Genomic DNA, 21,154 nt, shown 5'->3' with positions numbered 1-21,154 from the left:
CAGACATCCTGTGATGTCTAAGCTCTATTAAAGCAGTGTGTGCCACACTTTTGTTGTTTCCCACAGTCATCTGCTCAAAACTGTGAAAGCATTGTCTGTGATCCACAAAATCAGATGCTAACCCTGGAATATGGCAAGCCAATTTTAAGCAGCTTGTTTGCATGCAGACACATGCATGCTGGAGAACGTCTCTAACTGTATGTGTCTTTCTACAGGCTGAGACGCTGATTAAAAGCTGTGAAGGATATAGGGCAGCAGGGAGAGGGGCATTACACATGGGAGGTGTGGATATGTGTGACGTAAAGGGAAACTGGGCAATACTACGGCCAAACTAAACGGGTTCTTTATGCCCCATCAGTTCCTATAAACCACGGTCTTTGTCTTTGCTGCATTTCTCAGTCTTTCTGATTCGCTGGATGGACAAATCTTGCCGGAAACAGCATATTTTGCCTGTTTGTTCAAAGTGTATAAACAAATAATGTTTAAACAGATACAACGTTTGATTTAAAAAAATATATTAACTAAGATTAATAAATACTGTAGAAGTACTGTTCATTGTTAGTTCTAATGTTATGAAACCTTACTGTAGAGTAGAGTGTTACCATAATTATTTTCACGTCATGTCCGATAACTGATAAACAGCACATTATTAAAATTCTATTCTATTTTGTTTAAATAAAAAAATTAAAAAACAGTAAAAACTAAAATCAATTGTTGTCATTGCTACAAGGCAAAGGAATTGGGGGATCACAACATTATGATGTACGTTATAATGTAGTAAGAAAAATAGATATTTATTTTGAGATTTGCAAAAGATTACATTTAAAGGTGTTATTAAATTGTTAGTGTATTTAAAGTTTTTAAAGGCAATCTAAATGTAAAACTAGGGAAAATGAGCATGAACAATTAAAATCATCCACTACCTGATATTACGATATTGAAATAACATAAACGTTATTTAAACAGACAAATGTAGACTTCAATAAAACATTCTATAGGTCACTAATCAAATAACCAAATTTGTGACATTTGACAATATGTTAATTTTAACTTTTCACTTAAATTGTTATACCACTAATATCACTTATACATTTTTTTTATTATTAAATTATTATAAAAATACAATACAGAAGCATTTTCACATAGTGGTCTCAGACTTTTGGACCCTACTATGCTATACTATTACTCTATATGACCCCACAGCATTATTAAAATACTGTAATCTTGCCAAATGTATAGCTTTTGTTTCAATAGGAATGACTTGACAGTAAGGAACCGGCATACATGCTGTTAGCAAGGCTTCCTCATTGAAAATCCCTTGAGCATGCTTTGAGGGATAATGAGAAGGGGATGAGAGGGGAATGCCAAGAGACCCCTGATGTGGCCGATGACAAGTGAGTTCAAGGTGTGACTAAAAGCCCCAGAACAGCTTCTCTCCATTACCTCTCATTATTTTTTCCCCTTCCTCATGAATATGGAGGGACTTGGCTTATGGCAGATTGAGAGAAAGGGAGCTGGAGGGGTAAGGGGCGGAGAGAGTGAGGTGCATGAGGAGAGGAGCAGAAGGGGGAGGGGCGGCGAGGAGGATGATTCCATCAGTTGCCGTAGCAATGCGCAGACTCTGTGGAGCAGGAGAGGACAGCTGCTGCTAATGCTCAGAAAACAACACTCTGAGCCTTGACTGGCTTAGACAAGACGCCGTGGACTAGAACAGCGGCCATCACGACACAGAGCTTCTGTGTGTGGGATGGGAATCATTTTGATTTTTTCGTTTCATCCTGACCAAGATTTGCTGATGGTGGTTTCTCTCTGACTATATTGGAACAGGAGGGGCTGTTTCTAACCAGATACACAAGGAGAGATTCTGCTGCAGGTAATTTGTTCCTCGCTCTCTCTCTCCTCCATCACTCCGTCTCCATCCCGCCATTGTTTTCCCATTATTCCCACCGGGAAATGGGGTAAGCTTGATCTCCATCCGTTCTGCATCCATCCCTTTTTTTCATTTTCATCCTGCACATATTTCTAGAAAAAATATAATTGTTATTTTTGTATTGCACAATTTGAGTATTGTTCTTCCATTTGAATAATCAAAAATAATATTTTCAAATCCATGTGGTGTGGCCTAAAAAAATGGTTAAAAATTCTTCATTAGAAATTATACAGGGTGATGTTGTATTTGATCTCTGCCATGCTTTATGATGTGATCTGCCATATTTCTTCCCACCATAGCTCATCAATTAATCTTATCTTGTGACATGGTTGTGTTCATTTTCATGTTTCACAACATAGGTCACACCTGCTGCAAGCACCGTTAAACTGGCACTCACAAATTCATGCTGTGATCCAAATTTATCCTCTATGTAGTGCGTTTGAGAAATATCTCACAGTGATAAATATAAATGTAATGCACATTTAGATGACGTCACTCTCAGCAGAGGTCCCACAGCAAAAGTGTTTTATTCTATGGCCACAGTTTGTTCCATCAATATGCTATTTACATTCCTGCTCAATCCCACCACTTTACTCAGGAAGTGTGAATGAGGGGCAGTAGTTTATCACTGTAACATTGAATTACCTCTGTGCTTTGGTTTTTTTGAATGGGTTTTGGTCATAGGCACAGAATTATGGGTGGCGGATAAACAAATCAATCAGTAGCCAAAAACCGGGAAGTGAAAAACGTAATTCCCTTAATTCTGACATAGTACAGACAGACACATACATACTAGGGTAAAGTAAAAGAGTATTAGTGGAATGGAACTTTGCTGACTAATGTAATGTTGGGGTAAAAGCGTATGCAAGCCTGTTTTAAATGGATTTTTATCCTGCAGTCTTGATGTTATGCCTGATAAAGCCTGTCGAGCTCATTCACGGGAACTGTCAGATCATAGGGCAAAAAAGGATGCAGGAACTAAAGGGTGGATGTTATAATAACTCTCGTCTCAACCTGTACTTGTTCATTTCAATGAAGAGCGAATCTTTGTGGAAGTCATCTTGAGCTGAATAGAATGTAAAACGCATTTGTTTTGGGTGAATCAGAATTTAAAAAGATGCATTTTTGCCTAGAAACGCTCATATTGTACCTTTTAATTTGCTAAAAATAAATGTTGAAATATTAAACTGATATAGAGTGTATTATAAGGCAGTAATAATTGCAGAAAAAAAGCTAACGTATATATTTCTACATATATATATATATATATATTCATATGTTTGAGAAAGTGAATTTGAATTGGCTATAATTGCAGGTTGACTGGCTGCCTCACAGTCCCAGAATTCATTGGGGAAAATCCCAGAGGTTCTGCTGAAGCAACCACCATGCAAATTAAACACAATTACTTTCACTCTGCTTGAGTGAAATGCAGTCATTCTTGTTCCCTGCTCGCTTAGTGGAAAGGAAGATAATTAATTTAACGAGATGTTATCTGAGAAAAACTGTATTTCATAGTCCAAATGTTCATAGTTAAAAAAGCCTCACAAAATGTTCTTGCCTCTGAGGAAGCCATTGCTGTTATATAATGTTTCATATCCAAATACAGTTTTAGCTGAGAAGTGAAAAATCTATTTGAATTACTCCACATTTTAAATCCGCATTTTATATTAGATGATGATTTGAGATGTTGAATGAAAGCTTGACAATAATTATATTTTTAATTAGGGACTGTTGCAGCGGCAACCTCAACGTGCGATCAAGAGGGCATCAGGATGGAGGCCCCTCTGGTCTGCCTGGATGAGGAATTCGAGGATCTGCGGCCCTGCAAGATGGACGAGCTCGAACCAGAGCAGCTTGCCTGCCGGCCTCACAAAACCATTCCTCTGGCCCCGTTGTGCCGTGAAGAGTTCTCAGAGCTGGAGAACTTCTCTGAGATGATGAGCTTCAAGTCCATGGAGGACCTCGTCAATGAATTTGACGAGAAGCTGAATGTGTGCTTCCACAATTACAACACCAAGACAGAAGGTCTGGCACCTGTTCGCAACCAATCACATGCCGAGGAGGATGAAGAGAGGCTTCAAGATGAAGAGTAAGATTGTTTCTGTTCCACTTCTAATATATGTCAAGTAAATACATGTAGGTAGATTAATTAATTAATTTTGAATGAAGTTTGATGCATTTAGCATCATGTTTTTGCACCACCAAAAAAATCTAGTATGGATACTGTTATGACTGTGCTGATAAATATGCCCATCCAGGCTGTCTCTCTGCAAATCAAAAGTGAGGACATGTCTGACAGGCCTGCCAATCAAACTTTATAAAAACACCCATTGTCCATCACCAGAGCCTGTCTGTGTGCGTGTGTCCATGGTTTGGCCGTGAATTATTCAGCAAATTTTTATACGCCTCGGTGCTTTTGTTTGTCCTGACTTGTCTGTGCTGGCAGCCTGTCACCACCCTCTCTCTGCCATCAAATCTGCCTCTCGCAAAATAGGACAAAAAATCCCTTGGTCTAAATATAGCGCACATTCAGTCAAAACATCATCACTGATTGAGACTGTAATGGCAAAAATATACACAAATATTAGCTAGTAAATAAAAAAGAGCATAAAAATGAGATTTAAATCAAAATGTTTTATCCTTTTTGTAGCCTTGTAAGAGATAAAAATGAACGTGTCACTGGGTTTTCCTGTATTTGTGCATCTTGCTCATTACTCTCATAGTTTGTGCTGTAAATATGTCGTTGATTTATGATTTGTTAGCATGTTATTTTTCTGCGCTTCCCACTGTGATGTGTTCTCTTTGCCTGTGGCTTTTGTTCTTGGCTTGCATTCAGACACAAATCTGTCCCTGTGCTAGAATTCAGCCTGTGGCTTTGCATCTGACGAGTTACAGAAACCAGCCTGCTGCAGTTCTCAGTATTTTATTTATTTAATTATTTTTATCTGTGGTTGGTAAATATTCTAGATAAGATGTTGCAAACAGAAATTAAACTCCTGACAATGGCATATGGGTAGATGATGAGTCTGTACCAGTTTGGTGTTGTTGCAGGGCTGGAATGGAGGCTGGCAGGCTTGTGTCTGTGTGCCCTCAGAGGATCAGCACATTTTGAATGGCCACTTGTTCCCTGGATGACTAGACAGAGGCACAAAGAAAGTGTGGAGAGTAATTTCAGTATGTAGATAAACAGATAGAAAAGAGAAAGAAAGCACTGTCACTAGCGCAGTTATATAAATATGCAAACCAGCTACTTAAAGAACATCTTAAAATAAACATGTGCACATAAAACTAATGCTCTATATTTCTCAGTGCTAACGAATCATAATTGATACATATACATGAAATTCCTCAGTTAATGAAGTGAGTGCTTATTAAAGGTGTTGTTAAAGAATGCATTACTCATAATTCTGAGAATGAATGTCTCATTTGTTCCATTTTCATTGTGTGTCGGTTGGAACATTGTGCATATAAATGTCCATGCATGTGTTTTTGTAGCGTGTGGGATGCTCTGACTGACAACTACATCCCCTCCTCTGTGTCCAGCTGGGACGACCCCACCTCAGAAACACTGAACGGCAACCTCTCAGACCAGGAGGTAAATGTCTGCTCTGCTCTGATAACATTCATGGTGTTGACATGATAATATACTGCAGGGTTACTGTATAGATTAGTGCTATAGAACATGACTATAAGTTAGAGTACAATAACGTGTTAGGGACAATAAACCTTTTACCAATGTAGACTTGGTTATATTACATTATTTATAGTAATTTAATATTATAATGTGAATGTTATCGTACAATGATATTTCTATTTAGATTACTCCTGGTATTAATATTATTATTTGGTTAATATAACTAAATACTATTTATTGTTAAATGTAATTTATTAATAATATGAATTAAATTATATTAATGGAACTGAATTATGTTGCAAAGAAGTTATCACTGACTCATTGGCCCGTCAAATATCTTGAACTATATTTTCTTGAAACATCTTGGAATATATTTCTCCTACATTGAAAAAGCATTTATTTCCTCTGCTCTGAGCAAATGACTGTAGCACTATATGAGAGTACAGCTTTGTCCTCTTGATTCAGGGTGTGGTGTGTATATTTATGCCAAATGGACGGCAGATACAGTCACTCGCTGCCAAAAACCCAACCTGATCTACTTTCTCTGGCAATCAGCCTGTCACACGCTTTGCAATAAACAGTTTAGACACAACAAAAAATCCCACAGAAGCTCTGAATAATGTCCATGACTAACTGGCATTTCTGTATATTCTTTTATATTTTGTCACCATGTGAAATAAGTCAGTTACAGTCTTTACATAATATTACACTAATTACCAACTACTGCAACTGGTCAGATATGAAATGAGGTAATCTAATGCTAGCTTTTGACTAGTTTAGTCAAGATTCTGTTGTACATCAATGCAGGCCAGAAGAGCTGCCAAGATAACATTTGAATGCACTCTGTTCAACACATTACCAATGAGTGTAATGGAACTATATGGAGCCATTACTCTTTGCCATCAAATACTATTTATTGTTAAATGTAATTTATTAATAATATGAATTAAATTATATTAATGGAACTGAATTATGTTGCAAAGAAGTTATCACTGACTCATTGGCCCGTCAAATATCTTGAACTATATTTTCTTGAAACATCTTGGAATATATTTCTCCTACATTGAAAAAGCATTTATTTCCTCTGCTCTGAGCAAATGACTGTAGCACTATATGAGAGTACAGCTTTGTCCTCTTGATTCAGGGTGTGGTGTGTATATTTATGCCAAATGGACGGCAGATACAGTCACTCGCTGCCAAAAACCCAACCTGATCTACTTTCTCTGGCAATCAGCCTGTCACATGTGTCCATGTCCATGACTAACTGGCATTTCTGTATATTCTTTTATATTTTGTCACCATGAGAAATAAGTCAGTTACAGTCTTTACATAATATTACACTAATTACCAACTACTGCAACTGGTCAGATATGAAATGAGGTAATCTAATGCTAGCTTTTGACTAGTTTAGTCAAGATTCTGTTGTACATCAATGCAGGCCAGAAGAGCTGCCAAGATAACATTTGAATGCACTCTGTTCAACACATTACCAATGAGTGTAATGGAACTATATGGAGCCATTACTCTTTGCCATCTTGTCATATTGCTATAGCAGGTGCTACTAAACATGTTGAGAAGATTTTCATGAACGTATTTGTCTTGGTTTTAAAGATCCATGAAAAAGAAGAGGATGAGATGAACGAGAAGAATGACAATGCCAACTGTCTGAGTGTAGAACCTCTTATTACAGCTGATCAGGTGAGCCTAAAATTTTCCAGCTGCCTTTTAAAAATGTTTGATTTTTGTCTGTTTTCTTTTTACACAATATAAACAAATGTGTTGCACTGGTCAAAAAAAAATTTGAATGATAATACGCTGTTTATAGTACAGGATTATTTTTCGTTTAACAATTAGTGCATCAAAAGGTTAATAAATTAGTGTGCCAGCATTTTGTGGCATTTGTGAGATACTAATGGTTGATACATTTAGCCTAATACTGTATTTGTACATTTACGCTTGAACAGTAACCTAAAGCTTTGCTATATTTAAAATCAAGTGTGCTTCATTTATTTATTGCAAACCGAGCTAAAATTCAACGCTACAGTTCTGTTGTGTCCTCAAAATTGTTTAAACGCCCACTGAAATCTGTCATTTATTCTTTCACCAAGGTGATTGAGGAGATTGTGGAGATGATGGAAAACTCACCAGATCATGGAGAGACAGAGGAAGAGGAGGAGGAGGATATCGTGGTGTCTTCCTCTAAAAGCAGTCCCTCTCTACTGGAGGAGATCCGCATGCTGTCTCAGGCCTCCAACAACAACTGCTCCTATGAAGGTGCTCGAAAGACTTAAACTACTTCAGTCTGAGTTTCACAATTTGAGTTGAATTACTGAAATAAATGAACTTTTCCATGACATTCTAATTTATTGAGATGCACCTGTATGTGAACCTCAGGCTGACTTTTGAAACTTTTTATGAATCTTCAGATGAAACCAGATTTAAACTAACTAGATAAAAAGTCTGAACACTCAAACAAATACTGCTTTAAATGTAATTCTGTCATGACAACTCTCTGAGGGATTGGCATGGTAATGTACATGACGATGTTAATGTATTTGGTCTTGGCGGAATAGATCTGCTACGCTGCTGCTGCTGCTGCGGCAGAGCAAGTACCGAGACTTGCTACTGCCAATACATCCACAACATGCTTCTGTGAGCATGTAAGAAATATTGCTGCTGCAAATACAGACCTGCCAACCAGTACGCATTTTGCGTAGCAGATACGCATTTTGACCTCAAAGTACGCTGGTACGATTTGTCACTCTAAACTACGCAAAAAACCTGGTGACGCCTCTGTCCACGTGCAGCATTCAAAACAAGCAACAGAAAAAGATGAAGAGTTCAACCAATCAGAGCGTTTTTTTAGGTTTTGCTTTTAAATTTCCGTGCATTTTATTTCTCTCCAAGTTGGCTCTGTTTGTGTGTCCGTGAGTCTGTGCGCTAAGATGAGGAAAAGCAACACACGCCGAGCATCTTCCCTTGTAATGACTAAACCTTTTGTCCAACAACAAAAAAGAACATTATAACATTCTTTTACTGCACAACATCAGACAAATGTTTTAAAAAATGTCCTTCTTGATCTGATGTGGCTTCTTATCACAGAATGACGCAGAAATATATTCTACACTGGAATAACGGCTAAATCGATTAGCAGTGGATTATAAATATAATGTTACTTAATTATTTAAATACTCAAGGTGGTTTTAAGAACACAGATAAACATTGTCACAGTACAGTGTTCATTATCTTAATGTTCTTTTTGAACATCATCATTTAAAGCGTTTCTGTCTTCTTTCATTCAGTTACAGCGATAACTGGCTGTTTTTGTCCATATTAGGGATTTCCTGGAGCGTCCTGAGTTATATTTCTTCTATAATGTATATGTGGATTTTCTGCGCGAGGGGCCCTTAGTACGCTGGTACGATTTGTCACTCTAAACTACGCAAAAAACCTGGTGACGCCTCTGTCCACGTGCAGCATTCAAAACAAGCAACAGAAAAAGATGAAGAGTTCAACCAATCAGAGCGTTTTTTTAGGTTTTGCTTTTAAATTTCCGTGCATTTTATTTCTCTCCAAGTTGGCTCTGTTTGTGTGTCCGTGAGTCTGTGCGCTAAGATGAGGAAAAGCAACACACGCCGAGCATCTTCCCTTGTAATGACTAAACCTTTTGTCCAACAACAAAAAAGAACATTATAACATTCTTTTACTGCACAACATCAGACAAATGTTTTAAAAAATGTCCTTCTTGATCTGATGTGGCTTCTTATCACAGAATGACGCAGAAATATATTCTACACTGGAATAACGGCTAAATCGATTAGCAGTGGATTATAAATATAATGTTACTTAATTATTTAAATACTCAAGGTGGTTTTAAGAACACAGATAAACATTGTCACAGTACAGTGTTCATTATCTTAATGTTCTTTTTGAACATCATCATTTAAAGCGTTTCTGTCTTCTTTCATTCAGTTACAGCGATAACTGGCTGTTTTTGTCCATATTAGGGATTTCCTGGAGCGTCCTGAGTTATATTTCTTCTATAATGTATATGTGGATTTTCTGCGCGAGGGGCCCTTAGGCGTCCAGTGTGAATGAAACACACATTACATGTGTTCATAGCACTAAATAATGGCCAATCCATAAAAATACTAATTCTTTTTTTAAATTGCATTTAAAAATAGCAAAAAAGAACTAAACCAAAAACTGTGGTAAAAAAAAAACCCCCGAGGTATTTATGCGCCCCCCCCCCGGCCGCACTGATGGTACTCAAAAAAACTTTCCAAGGTTGGCAGGTCTGCAAATATAACATACATGAAATAACCCAGATATAGCATACATGAATCACATCATAGCAGATCTATACTGGTGGAGCTGGGGAAGGTGGAGGGTTTCTGAAGCAAGCTGCAACTGCTACGGCAAGCACTAGTCATATTTCTGAATGTTGAGCAGCGAGCTCATTGGCTACCGATACAGGCGATAACCAATCAGCTGTGCCATGTGATAATGATGTCATTAGGTCAGATTTAGTTAGACCTATCGGACTGCGCCATCTAGAGTTTCATGCAGTTCATGGACAGGGGACTGATTATCTTTATCTTTATAGATAAAATACAAGCATGATGTCTGTCAGCAAAAGTCTAATTTTTATATTACCAGATCAAGGTCAATATAAACATGCTCCCCAGGAAATGAAACCAGTGCCTATCGAGTATATAGGGTAGGTTTCTATTTTAAACTATGTTGTTTCAGCATTTCTTCATCCCACGGACAGATGAAACAGATCATGTTTTTGAAACCAAAGATGCAGTAGAGTAAAAGCGAATGAAAAATAGCCCATGTCAACTGAGAACGACACTAAAGAAACATTACGTCACAACATTAGTCACAGTGTGAAAGTCAAGTGTTGCTCGCTTTGATCAAGTCTTTTTAAACTGAATGTTTTGTCATGCAGGTCTGAGGCTGATGCCAAGCTCGGCGCTGCTTGACATCTTGTGTCGAATGGAGGCGGCGATACGAGAGTATTCGGAGGAACTGGTGGCCCAGCTGGCCCGGAGGGATGAGCTGGAGTTTGAGAAGGAGGTGAAGAATACCTTCATCACAGCTCTGATGGAGGTCCAGAACAGACAGAAGGAGCAAAGGGAGCTGAGCAAGCGCAGGCGTAAGGACAAGGCCGTGAGTCTACAAGGGCCTGCCCGCTCCGAGAAGACTGGGAGCATGCCTGCAAAAGTACGTGTGTTGAAATGAACTGCATGATGTTTACCTCCATTCAGTCTCCATGCACAGACATCTCTCTCTCCGTTTAATGGATCTCGCCCCATTACTCTTCAGCTGCACTTAGCACATACTGGAAGAGCAGAGGAAGCATTCCCCTGCAGTATGAGCTGTGAAGGCAATACCAGTAATGCCGCTGTGATTTCATTACATCATGCAAGAACTGCATCTCTGCGTCCTCATCCTCCATGTTCTCACAGGGATGAGTTGATCATTTTAGTTATTCTGTACACAGTGGCTAGAGTTAGTGGCAAAATTATGAAGCTCAAATTTAATATATTATGTTTGCACTTTTTTCCTGAAGTCAGAAGCTTAGGATTTTAGCCAATAAATGATTGTATGCTCTGCGTCCTCATCCTCCATGTTCTCACAGGGATGAGTTGATCATTTTAGTTATTCTGTACACAGTGGCTAGATTTAGTGGCAAAATTATGAAGCTCAAATTTAATATATTATGTTTGCACTTTTTTCCTGAAGTCAGAAGTTAGGATTTTAGCCAATAAATGATTGTATAGCCATGTCATGGCTGATAATTGATAAGTGGCTACTATTATTATTTTTAAAATTAATATTTGTTAAAATGCACAATCATTTCAGATTTTTTTTTCATAATTTCTAGATCCCCAGTTGAATTCTACCAGCTTCTAAGCCTCTGGCACTTACTATTTGATGTTTTAATGTTTTCCAGCGCTTCAGCATGGAAGGTCTTTCCAACATCCTGCAGACAGGCATCAGACAGACCTTTGGGACCTCAGGGACAGAAAGACAGGTAAGGAGGAGCATTTCAGTTAATGTTCTGAACTAAACTTGCATATATACTGTATGCAGGAATAAGATCTGATTGTAAACTCTTTCTTATTATTTTTTCATACGTATGTTGGACAGTACCTAAACACAGTCATCCCATATGAGAAAAAAGGGGCTCCTCCATCTGTGGATGACTTGCAAATGCTCACAAAAAGTTAGTGTACTGAACTGCACTAATACTAATGATATTTGCTAATACTGATTTATTTAAAACTTAACAAATTTAGGCCATCAAAGTAAAAAAAAAAGTAGTGACCATTAATTCAACTGATATTGTTTTTCAGTTCTTTATGCCATGAAAGAAGACAGTGAGAAGGTCCCGACCCTCCTGACTGACTATATATTAAAAGGTAAATCTAACACCCCCACCCCCCATAATTAGAATCATTTTTAAAAATAATTTCGTATTATTATAATTTTTGTGTGTTTTTAGCTGTCATCATTTTTATATAGTATTATTATTTATTTAGAAATTTTAGAGAAACTAACTGTGGCTCTGAAATAGGTTATAATTTGAAAACATTTTACCAGCTAGGAATTGTCTTTTTTGATAATGTTTATTTCTACCTCAATTTAATTCAATAGCTGGATTCACAGAATATCACTGTTCTCCTCTAAATATTCTCATAAATAACTCACCTGCATTATTTTAGTATCACTGAGTTTTTTAATTAGTTTTCATTTTAATTGTAAAGTTTTAGTAATTGTGTTGTTTGTTTTTTGTCATTTTTATTCGTTTTTTGTTTTGTTTTGATATGTTTAGATAGTATTACGTTTTATTTCAGTTTTAGTTATTTTAGTGCATCAAGTTAAACTAAATGAAATGAGAAATGTTGCTTTGGCAACAAGCTGAAATGAAATAATTTTTTTATATTGGATTTTATTTCAGTTTTTTATGGTTTTACATTTAATTAAATATAATATAACGCTATATAATACAATATATAAATGTATCTGAAGTACACGCACAGACATTTAGTAGTGTTGAGACCAATAACACAATATCACGTCTCCATCCTGCAGTTCTGTGTCCTACCTAATATCTTGAGCGTGATGTGCTGATGGTGAGACTGTCTTCATTCGTCCTCTCTCAGTTCTCCAGCCCAGCTGCATGAGCTCCCTTATTCAGTATCAGCGAGGGACCCTGAACATCTAACCATCCTTCTCTTGCTTATCTAATGACCTTTGACCTTGCTCATCTCACTGCCCTTCCTGTATTCACATATCCACGAGGTTCATACCACAGCGCCTGGTGCTTTACATGTTTTCTACTACGTACGTTACTACGGGCCAAAAGCCATATGGAACGTGTAAGGGTAACAGGTGAACGATAATCGGTTTAACTCTACGATCAGGTAATATTTTTATTTTTATTTTTAAATATACACCTAACATAAGGCATTTTACATACTACTCGGTCATTCACATCCGTTCTGAACACAGGTGATGATGAGAAGGGCATTATTCACAATCTTATTAAGGCGTAGATGAATTGATTCGAGAGCACATTTGAAAATAATCCATCCATAATTTCTGCTTTTGCCATTTTAGTATTGTGGCTTCATTTCAGCCAATGTTGGTTGAAAATACAGCATGTTTTAGTGTTCTACATTAATGCCAAATTATTGGGAAAAACCTTGTTTTACAAACCTCTTTTTGGCTTTTCTTATTTTGGGTAACCTGAGATTTTTTTTCATCCTTATGTATGAAATATTCAGTTCTACGTAATGTGGTTTCCTTGACCATCCATTTGTCTAATAATTTTTTTTTTTCTACTGAACAGAACTGTTATTCATGCCTTTTGCTTACATCTTTAATGTATATATTTCTTATATACTAAGGGACATGGAGGAATGTGAAGTATTGCGGAGTTATAATTCCAATAAATGTCAAACCCTGTGAAAGCTTGTTTGCAACAGCATTAGATGTTTTGTGTCATCTAAAAACAATATCTGAAATATATCAAATGTTAGATAACGCAAAAAAAAAAAAAAACAGGAATAAATGTTTTGCTAATTTTGAATGTTGCACCACTGTCACCTTAGCTTATTAGCCATACTGAGTCTGACCCTAAATGTTACACCTTGCGGCTTATTTATATTATGTAACGCGTTAGGTTATCTTTTCCAAGTATTGTTAATAATAGGTCACTAGAAATGTCCTAAAACACTAGTTTTAATAGTATCTTACCTTCTGCTCTCTTCTTTTTAAAGCAAGTCTTCTTTCCACTTTCCAACGAAAAGCGCATGCACGACTGATTTTTATTGTGCATTAATTTACTTGGTAAGCATTAACATAAAAATAGGTCATTGCTGGTCAATAACGCCAGGACTGGATCACAACAAATCGGCTACATACATATGTTAAACATCATACAAAATATATGAAATGACAACAAAAATATATGAAATGCTAAATTCCGGACTCTGCAGAACATTACTACATTTCCTAGTAAATGAACAGCTTGCATTTGTACAGCCGGTTTCTTTTAATTAAAAATATGAATACAAAGTGTTTTCATGTCTATACAATAAATGTCCTATAGAGAACAGTTTGAGGTTGTGCAGTCTGCGGATGACAAAAAGATTGACATGGGTATAGGCAATAAAACATTTCTAATAAAATAAAGGTAAATAGTTTGTCTGAAAAACAGTCAGTAGCACTGTTGAGTACATACAATACAACATACTTAAAGATACAGCAGTTGTTTAAAAAGCATTTATGAAATATGTGGTAAAAAAAAATAATACAACATGATTTGGCATACTTCTAGATTGTGATTTATTGTATGGTCTGCTATACTTAAAGTGACCATGAATTGCCATTTGCAACCCATTTTACTTCTGTAATAGGACAAATTTCTGAGTAAAACCAGGATGTTCAGTGACTTGCATTAAGAAAATAAATAGGGTCCATTTTGAGTTCATGTTTCACTGGTGCATTTATTTTCTTTTACCCTTACTATGACCTACGTTTGCAGCCTGTCTGCCCGTCATATTTCTTAAGATACCATTCATTTTGTTAGGAATTTGTCAGCTTTAACTGTAGTAGCATTAGCAGTCTGGAACAATGCTGATAAAAATGACAAGGAAAACTAGTTTCCCCCACATCAACAACCATCGAACATAAACTCTTTGGTTTTGTATCCGATATCCTAGAAGAATCTTCAACTTATTTGCTGTGAAATTATGAGACCTTGACAGACCTTGAATGAGAAATAAATACCTTATTTACAGTAAGGTAATGTTTATAATTATAGTTTACATATTCAATACATTAGATTTAAAACATCATTATGGGGTACAAAAACACTATATAAATTAAGATACCGCCAAACTCTAAACTTTTAAATTGAAAAAAGCTACCACACATCTCTAAGAGATAACACAGATTTCTAAATATTTGGCCAAAAACATTTAAAGGCAAATATAGCAACTTAATGCCACATTTTAAGTGATGTCCTTGACATTCCCTTTAACAGATGCTGCTATGAAACATATGCTATCCACCTTCATTTTAATGTAAGAGTGGGTGCAGCCATTCAAACAAAATAGCTTACTTCCGCATTGCAAAATACGGTGGACTGATCGCATATGCATTAAACATATGTAAACATAATTATTCATGAGGAGTGTCTTTAAATAATGTGGAATAGACCTTTCATTTGTTTTTATCAAGGCAAGTTAGCATCTTTAGATTGCAAGAAGAACAATCAGTAAAGCAGTAACAACAAAAAAAGAACACAAATAAAATTAAGTGAAACAAAAAAAAGTGAATAGTTCCAGGTCAGTGTCTTTTTGTTTACTGTTTAACAGGTTCCACTTTATAGAGAGTAGAGGCTTTTCTGTAATACATTGAACAGTAAAAACTATAAAACAATAAAATGAGCATCTTTACATATATTTGCTTACATTTTTTTTTTCTATATAAAAAAAAAATTCTAAAAGAAAATTACATCATACGTTTTCCATACAGAGGCAATATGCTTATCGGTTCCAATCCATCCTTTCCAATGTGCTTCAGTTTGTGGGACCGCAGACATGATGTCCTCTTCTCTCTTTCCCTTCAGAGGTTGAGCAGAAATGTTTGGTTCTAGACCAGAGAGCCAGCCTGGTTTTGCGCCGGCACCATAATGGGTACCCCTCCCATGCGGGAGATGTTGGCAGCAGTTACGGTGGTGGGCAGCACAGGTGGACGTGGAATCCGAGGCTGGGCGGAGGCTGGCCGTGGCACTGAGGTGTGCTGGGAGCCTCCATTGGTGCTGGGGGGTCCCGAGGGTCCACGGGGCAGGGTGGGGTTGGTGTTGTAGCCTGGCAATGTGCGCTCCAGTGTGGCGTCTGCTGGAGGCTGCGAGCGGTAGCCGGTTGTGCTGCCCCCTGTGGCCGTGAGGATGGACGCGGTGTCGGAGTGAGGGTAATGGTGGTGGTTCTGGGTGTCTCGTGGGTAAGAGCCGGTGTGAATGGAGGACAGGGTGCCGTTTTTAGAGATGATGTCAGATCCAGTGCCACTCTTGGCCCATGAGACACGTTTGGGAGCCTGAGCATCCTCTCTGTAACACGCACAAAAAAACTTAATGTCTACACAAGTTAGAAATCACTAAATCAATCAACAAATCTCAATTATCTTACTTGATTTCATTGGCCAAATCCTCCTCTGTGTCCTTCCGTCTTGTCCACATGAAGACGAAGAAGAGAATGATCAGGATGAGAGCCACAATACAACCAACCGTAACACCAGCGATCATCCCTGCATTAGTCGCTGTACGAAAGGAACAGGAAAAGTTAACGTATGCCTTTTAAGTTACAATTTTATTTTTATCTTCAGACGACTTAAATTACATGTGATGACTTCCAGGTTGATGTAGCACGTCTCCACTCCTGCAGAGTTGGATGCAGTGCACATGTATTTCCCCGACATATTACTGCTCAGATTGTTCAGTTTTAAAGTTCCTGCTGTTTCATCTACAACAACAACAACAACAGTGGGAGGGTAAAGTTAGATTTGCATGTTTACAAAAATAATTTAGCCATTTTTGGAGAAACATGTTAATGCTAATGAGACACATCATGCCCATAGAAAGGAGAATGAATACATTATTTAAACATATTCTTGTGTCTTGGGCACAAAGATAGACTCACTTTGTGCCGGAGGGAAGAAGATCTCTGAGGTGGGGCTGGTCTTGGTCCACTTGTATTCTGGTACCGGCTTACCATCATTAGAGTTACAAGCCAGAGTGATGTTCCCTTTAAGAACAGGCTTTCCTTTAACTTGACAAACTGGCACTGAAGGAGGGACTGAAAGAGACAGGATGGGTCACGTGATGTTAAATCTGCATTTAAAGTGTCTTTCTGGAAAACGCTGAAAGAAAGAATGGCCTGTGTCACAGAACAAGCATCTGACATGTACATAGGCATGTGTGTTTTAGGACTATGCATGTGTGCACCACAGTGTGGCAGTAAGTACACACCTTTAACATTAAGAATGAGCTCTCCGGTGAGTCCTGAGGCCTCCGGAATGATGACCTGGCACATGTACTTTCCTGAGTCTGATGCTTTGGTGTTGTTAATGTACAGAGACAGGTTGGTGTTGGGCATATTATGCATAAAACCGACTCGACCAGCAAACTGGGAAGTGCTATGGCTTAAGCTTCCACCGACGTATGAAATGATCTAAAGAAAAGACAAAGAAGAGGGAGGAAGGCATCAAAATGACAAATGAGGTATGAATAGTTGATAATTAAGGAGATTTAAAGTGAAACATGTTTTAACAATATACAGGTATATTTATTCATTACATTTTAATATATTACACACACACACACACACACACTAAATTCACATTAAATAAAATATAAACAGATGGGGGTATTATTAACATATAAAACAAATGTTTGGACGTTTTTAATAATAATTAAATATATTGCAAAAATAAAAAAGACAAAACTGCTTAGGCAAACAGCTGGAAATTTCTGAGGCAGGCACAGAATTTCTCAGTGGACAGGTCTAAAGGGTTCATATCAGCTGATCCTTCAGTGGGCAGAGTTAATCTGAACTGAAGAAAATGCAGGATAGAGGATTTTACAATCTGCAGATAATACGGTTTCTTACAGAGTAATGAGATGCCATGTAATGCAAAATGAAAGACAATTGCTGCCAAGAGTGGATATTTCAATCACAGTATTATACTAGCTCTTAAGGTAAGATGGTCCAAGTTTGCAGGCAATATGAGATATGTAGTCTGCTGTGATGACCCACATGATTTCTTGTACTTTCAATATGTTTAACACAAAAGACAAAGTGATCCTGTGATTGCAATATTTGAATATGAGCATCCATCCTACATTATTTAATTAATTAAAACAGAAACAAAATATCTATATAAAAAGTGATAATTTTTAAGACACATTTTTTATAATCAGTTCAGAAAAGTCTCTGCCATTCATAATCCAAATCACAACATGCACAGATGGTGCAAAATGTTCTGGCATCTGCACAAAAACGAACGAATGAGTACAATCCCACCCATAATACCAGACCATTTCAAAATCTAATTTGGGCTGACGTAACATTATCGGATTTCATTATAAATCTATGCAGAACCCCCTCGCTGTACTGCATTTGAAGCGTGTTCACATGATTATTTGAGTGTGTGTGTGTGTGTGTGATAATGAGGAGTGGGATTTCGTCTATGTGCACTCTTGACCTCTGGAACTCAAACCGGAGTGATCAGGGACAGAGAGTAACCATTATATTACATCAGCTGCATGCCATGTTACGATCTGAGAAAAATATATCATTATAATGACTTTTATAAAACTATGAAATCAAACTGAAAACAGCCAATATATGCACATGACCCAAGATACTGCACTCCTTATATTGCTCAGCAACCTACAGTAGTTAATGAACTATATTACTTATAAAGTCTTTATTACTGCCTGATTATTAGTATTCATATTTCATAGTTTTCAGAGTATTACCTTTTACTATAATACATTGTCTCTCATTTATTCTAACAAAAAGAGCTTAAGAATTCCCATAATATTTATATTAATTATTAAGGGATTACAATTATTATTATTATAGTTATTAATTGTTTAGTAACTAAAAGCAGTTTATATGGGCAAAATAATACATTTTAATATGACAAGCCTAAATTATGCTAATATTATTATATTATACTACTATATTCTATGTACATCTGACTACTCATCGTCACAGTATACTGTACACAGACTTTGCACTACCTTGGGTGTTTATTTTTAATATTAGCTTATTTACATTTTGTTTATTATTATTACTTATGTTAATCTTGTTTTAACATTTTTATCTGCTATTTATTTATATTTAATTCACAGTCAAAGTAGCTGACTAGGTATGCTTTAAATAAATAAAAGCGACAAATAACATGTTCATGTTTTTAACATCCGAGATTTTTGGGTGTAATACGTAATATATTCAAAAGTCATTTATTTAAAAATAAATTGTTTAACTTTTTTTGTAGTTCACTTAAGTATTTCTAGTGTGACAAATACATTTGTATTAAGTATAAATATTCAATGCTGTCTCTCAATTAATATGAATAAAATAAAATATTAAGAGTTCATAAAATTAATAAAATCAAATAATTCTGATGTGTAAAAAATATTTTTAGATGAAGTATGGCATGTCACACTGCAGGACACTAATGTCTCTGTCAACACAAACAAAGAAAAACAACATATAGAAAAGAGTCACCATTTCTGTGCTGCTGGACATGTAGTTCCAGACCACTGTATTTTTCTTAATCTCCACACCAGTGTAAGAAGCCTGCAGCACTACCATCTTCCCTTGGATCACTTCTACATTTTTCTGAGGTAGCTGAAGTTGGGCCAGGTCACCTGGAAAGATAAGGAGAGAAAGCAAAAATCGATTAACAACTTGAAATCCGCTAAATATTACCAATCAACCCAGCTGACAGCCTCCAAGTCCAAGTGCACTCATTTGAAACCCCAATAAAAGCTACGAAACATTCAGGAGTGACATACACTCCCCCAAGTGGAGGTAAACCAGCTGAATCCAGCTGTCCTGGTTGTCCGTCTGATCCGCCAGCTTGGCTGGGATGCTTCAGCTAGGCTCCCGGAGAAACAAATATGTGCCACAGAGACTCATAAGAGAGAATCTGCTTCTAAAATGCTCGTCACTTATGATTTCAGATGAAAGCCCGCAGGGAGAAAAACTTGGTGACGCAACTGCCGAGCATCTTGTTTCAAGCTTAGCAGAAGGTACGTGAGAGGGAGAGGGACATTCACAGGCCCACTGCAATGAGCCACAATGCCATGCGTATGTCGAATTCCCCTCCCTGTAGTGTAAACCCACTAATCCTCAACTAGAATCCTGTTTGTGCTCATCTTTCTGACATTTTCTTCTGCTTTATGTTTGCAGGTTAGTCTTTAACCTGATTTAGCAATTATAGTCAAATTGCTTCCAATGACTCTCGCCAAATAAAGCCGTTGAAATGTAGCCTATATATGGGACTGGATCAAACGTTGAACTGAACTTTATGAATGTATAAACTAAAGGAATTGATCTGCTTTCACTGAAAATCTTGATCAACAATTCATTGTAGAGGTCAAAGGGGAAAACAGATTTCTGGTCTTGTCTCTTCCATATTTATCTTGCAAACAGTGGCAGTTCTATTGTTTACCAAAAGAAGAAAAATATATCTCAATCCTGTGCTCCAGTCTGGCTCCCTCTGTCATTTGAGGGCACTGTCAAGGACCAGAGGTCACGGCAGTGATCTGCAGCCCGTATGGACTGTGAAACTTTTCAGATTAAAATATTTATAAACAAACATACAGAGAGTACAGACAACATGTGTACTGATTATCATGACAATGTACCACACATGGTGTAAACTAAAAGTCCTTTTATTAAAAGTATTAAAAAACCTTTCAGACCCCAAACTTTTAAACGATAGCAAATATTAAATTTTGTTGATGAGTATTCATGTCTTTCAAACTAGCATTCAACTCAGTCAATTAAGAGTTTATTCTAGTGTATCCTATCAACTAGATTTGTAAATAAAACAATTAACAGCTTTCTAGCATGAACACTAGCATTTTAAATCAATAATTTACAGTTCATTCACAATAACACAAACTTCAAGAACATTTTCCATAATCTGCGTGCTAGGGTACATATACGAAGCATGTTAAACCCTAAGCAGTTTAGAAGTAAAGCTTAAAGACAGAGAAAAAAAAATATTATTTTCCATGAACTTTTAGAACAAGAGTTTGACTTTAAACTGCATGACTGCCTACATACCAGTAGAGGGCAGCAAATGCTATGCAATAAACTCAGTCATTTTAAATAAGAACATAAAGGAACACCAAGTAATATGTTTTGAGCACTTCATTACTTCATTCAGGACTTATGATAGATGTTTATTGACTCATGCATCCAGTCTTATGTTACATGTTACAAAATGTTACAAAAACGGCATTCTTCCATCTTAGAAACATTGCCAAG

General features: G+C 36.9%; 2 protein-coding genes across 6 annotated transcripts in view; one reads left to right on the top strand and one right to left on the bottom strand.

Moving 5' to 3' along the window:
* The first annotated feature begins 1,607 nt into the window (after nucleotides 1-1,607).
* Nucleotides 1,608-13,549, top strand: fez1 (fasciculation and elongation protein zeta 1 (zygin I)). Of its 4 annotated transcripts, none has more exons than XM_016263366.1 (10): nucleotides 1,608-1,873; nucleotides 3,656-4,019; nucleotides 5,474-5,525; nucleotides 7,176-7,262; nucleotides 7,673-7,838; nucleotides 10,519-10,793; nucleotides 11,527-11,607; nucleotides 11,724-11,799; nucleotides 11,930-11,995; nucleotides 12,740-13,549. In XM_016263366.1, exons 2-10 carry the CDS (start codon nucleotides 3,703-3,705, stop codon nucleotides 12,799-12,801), a joined length of 1,182 nt encoding a protein of 393 aa, XP_016118852.1. In that variant the 5' UTR covers nucleotides 1,608-1,873; nucleotides 3,656-3,702; the 3' UTR covers nucleotides 12,802-13,549. The 4 variants fall into 4 exon arrangements, with proteins under 4 accessions (XP_016118852.1, XP_016118841.1, XP_016118835.1 ...); XM_016263355.1 differs by having other exon boundaries at nucleotides 1,610-1,873; nucleotides 3,668-4,019; nucleotides 5,426-5,525; XM_016263349.1 differs by having other exon boundaries at nucleotides 1,610-1,873; nucleotides 5,426-5,525.
* A 569-nt stretch (nucleotides 13,550-14,118) lies between these two features.
* Nucleotides 14,119-21,154, bottom strand: part of LOC107577232 (endothelial cell-selective adhesion molecule-like) — a 36,462-nt gene continuing 29,426 nt past the window's right edge. For both annotated transcript variants that reach the window (XM_016263335.1, XM_016263342.1), the window contains 6 exons: nucleotides 19,382-19,524; nucleotides 17,113-17,314; nucleotides 16,784-16,939; nucleotides 16,484-16,606; nucleotides 16,274-16,403; nucleotides 14,119-16,194 (listed from right to left, as the gene is read on the bottom strand). In XM_016263335.1, the coding sequence (XP_016118821.1) occupies nucleotides 15,738-16,194; nucleotides 16,274-16,403; nucleotides 16,484-16,606; nucleotides 16,784-16,939; nucleotides 17,113-17,314; nucleotides 19,382-19,524 (1,211 nt within the window). In that variant the 3' untranslated portion in view covers nucleotides 14,119-15,737. The remainder of the gene's footprint in view (nucleotides 16,195-16,273; nucleotides 16,404-16,483; nucleotides 16,607-16,783; nucleotides 16,940-17,112; nucleotides 17,315-19,381; nucleotides 19,525-21,154) is intronic.

The sequence above is a fragment of the Sinocyclocheilus grahami genome, unplaced genomic scaffold (assembly GCF_001515645.1).
Source record: "Sinocyclocheilus grahami isolate Dianchi unplaced genomic scaffold, SAMN03320097.WGS_v1.1 scaffold32.1, whole genome shotgun sequence".
NCBI classification, from domain to species: Eukaryota; Metazoa; Chordata; class Actinopteri; order Cypriniformes; family Cyprinidae; genus Sinocyclocheilus; species Sinocyclocheilus grahami.
Note: the sequence above shows the minus strand (reverse complement) of the source record. Positions and strands in the feature narration are given on the sequence as shown.

What these genes read in the sequence shown, in the direction of transcription:
- fez1 (XM_016263355.1), top strand. Translation starts at nt 3,703, where the DNA reads ATGGAGGCCCCTCTGGTCTGCCTGGATGAGGAATTCGAGGATCTGCGG. An exon ending in CTGGGAGCATGCCTGCAAAA is followed by an intron (nt 10,794 to 11,526) that starts GTACGTGTGTTG and finishes AATGTTTTCCAG; the next exon opens with CGCTTCAGCATGGAAGGTCT. An exon ending in CTTGCAAATGCTCACAAAAA is followed by an intron (nt 11,800 to 11,929) that starts GTTAGTGTACTG and finishes ATTGTTTTTCAG; the next exon opens with TTCTTTATGCCATGAAAGAA.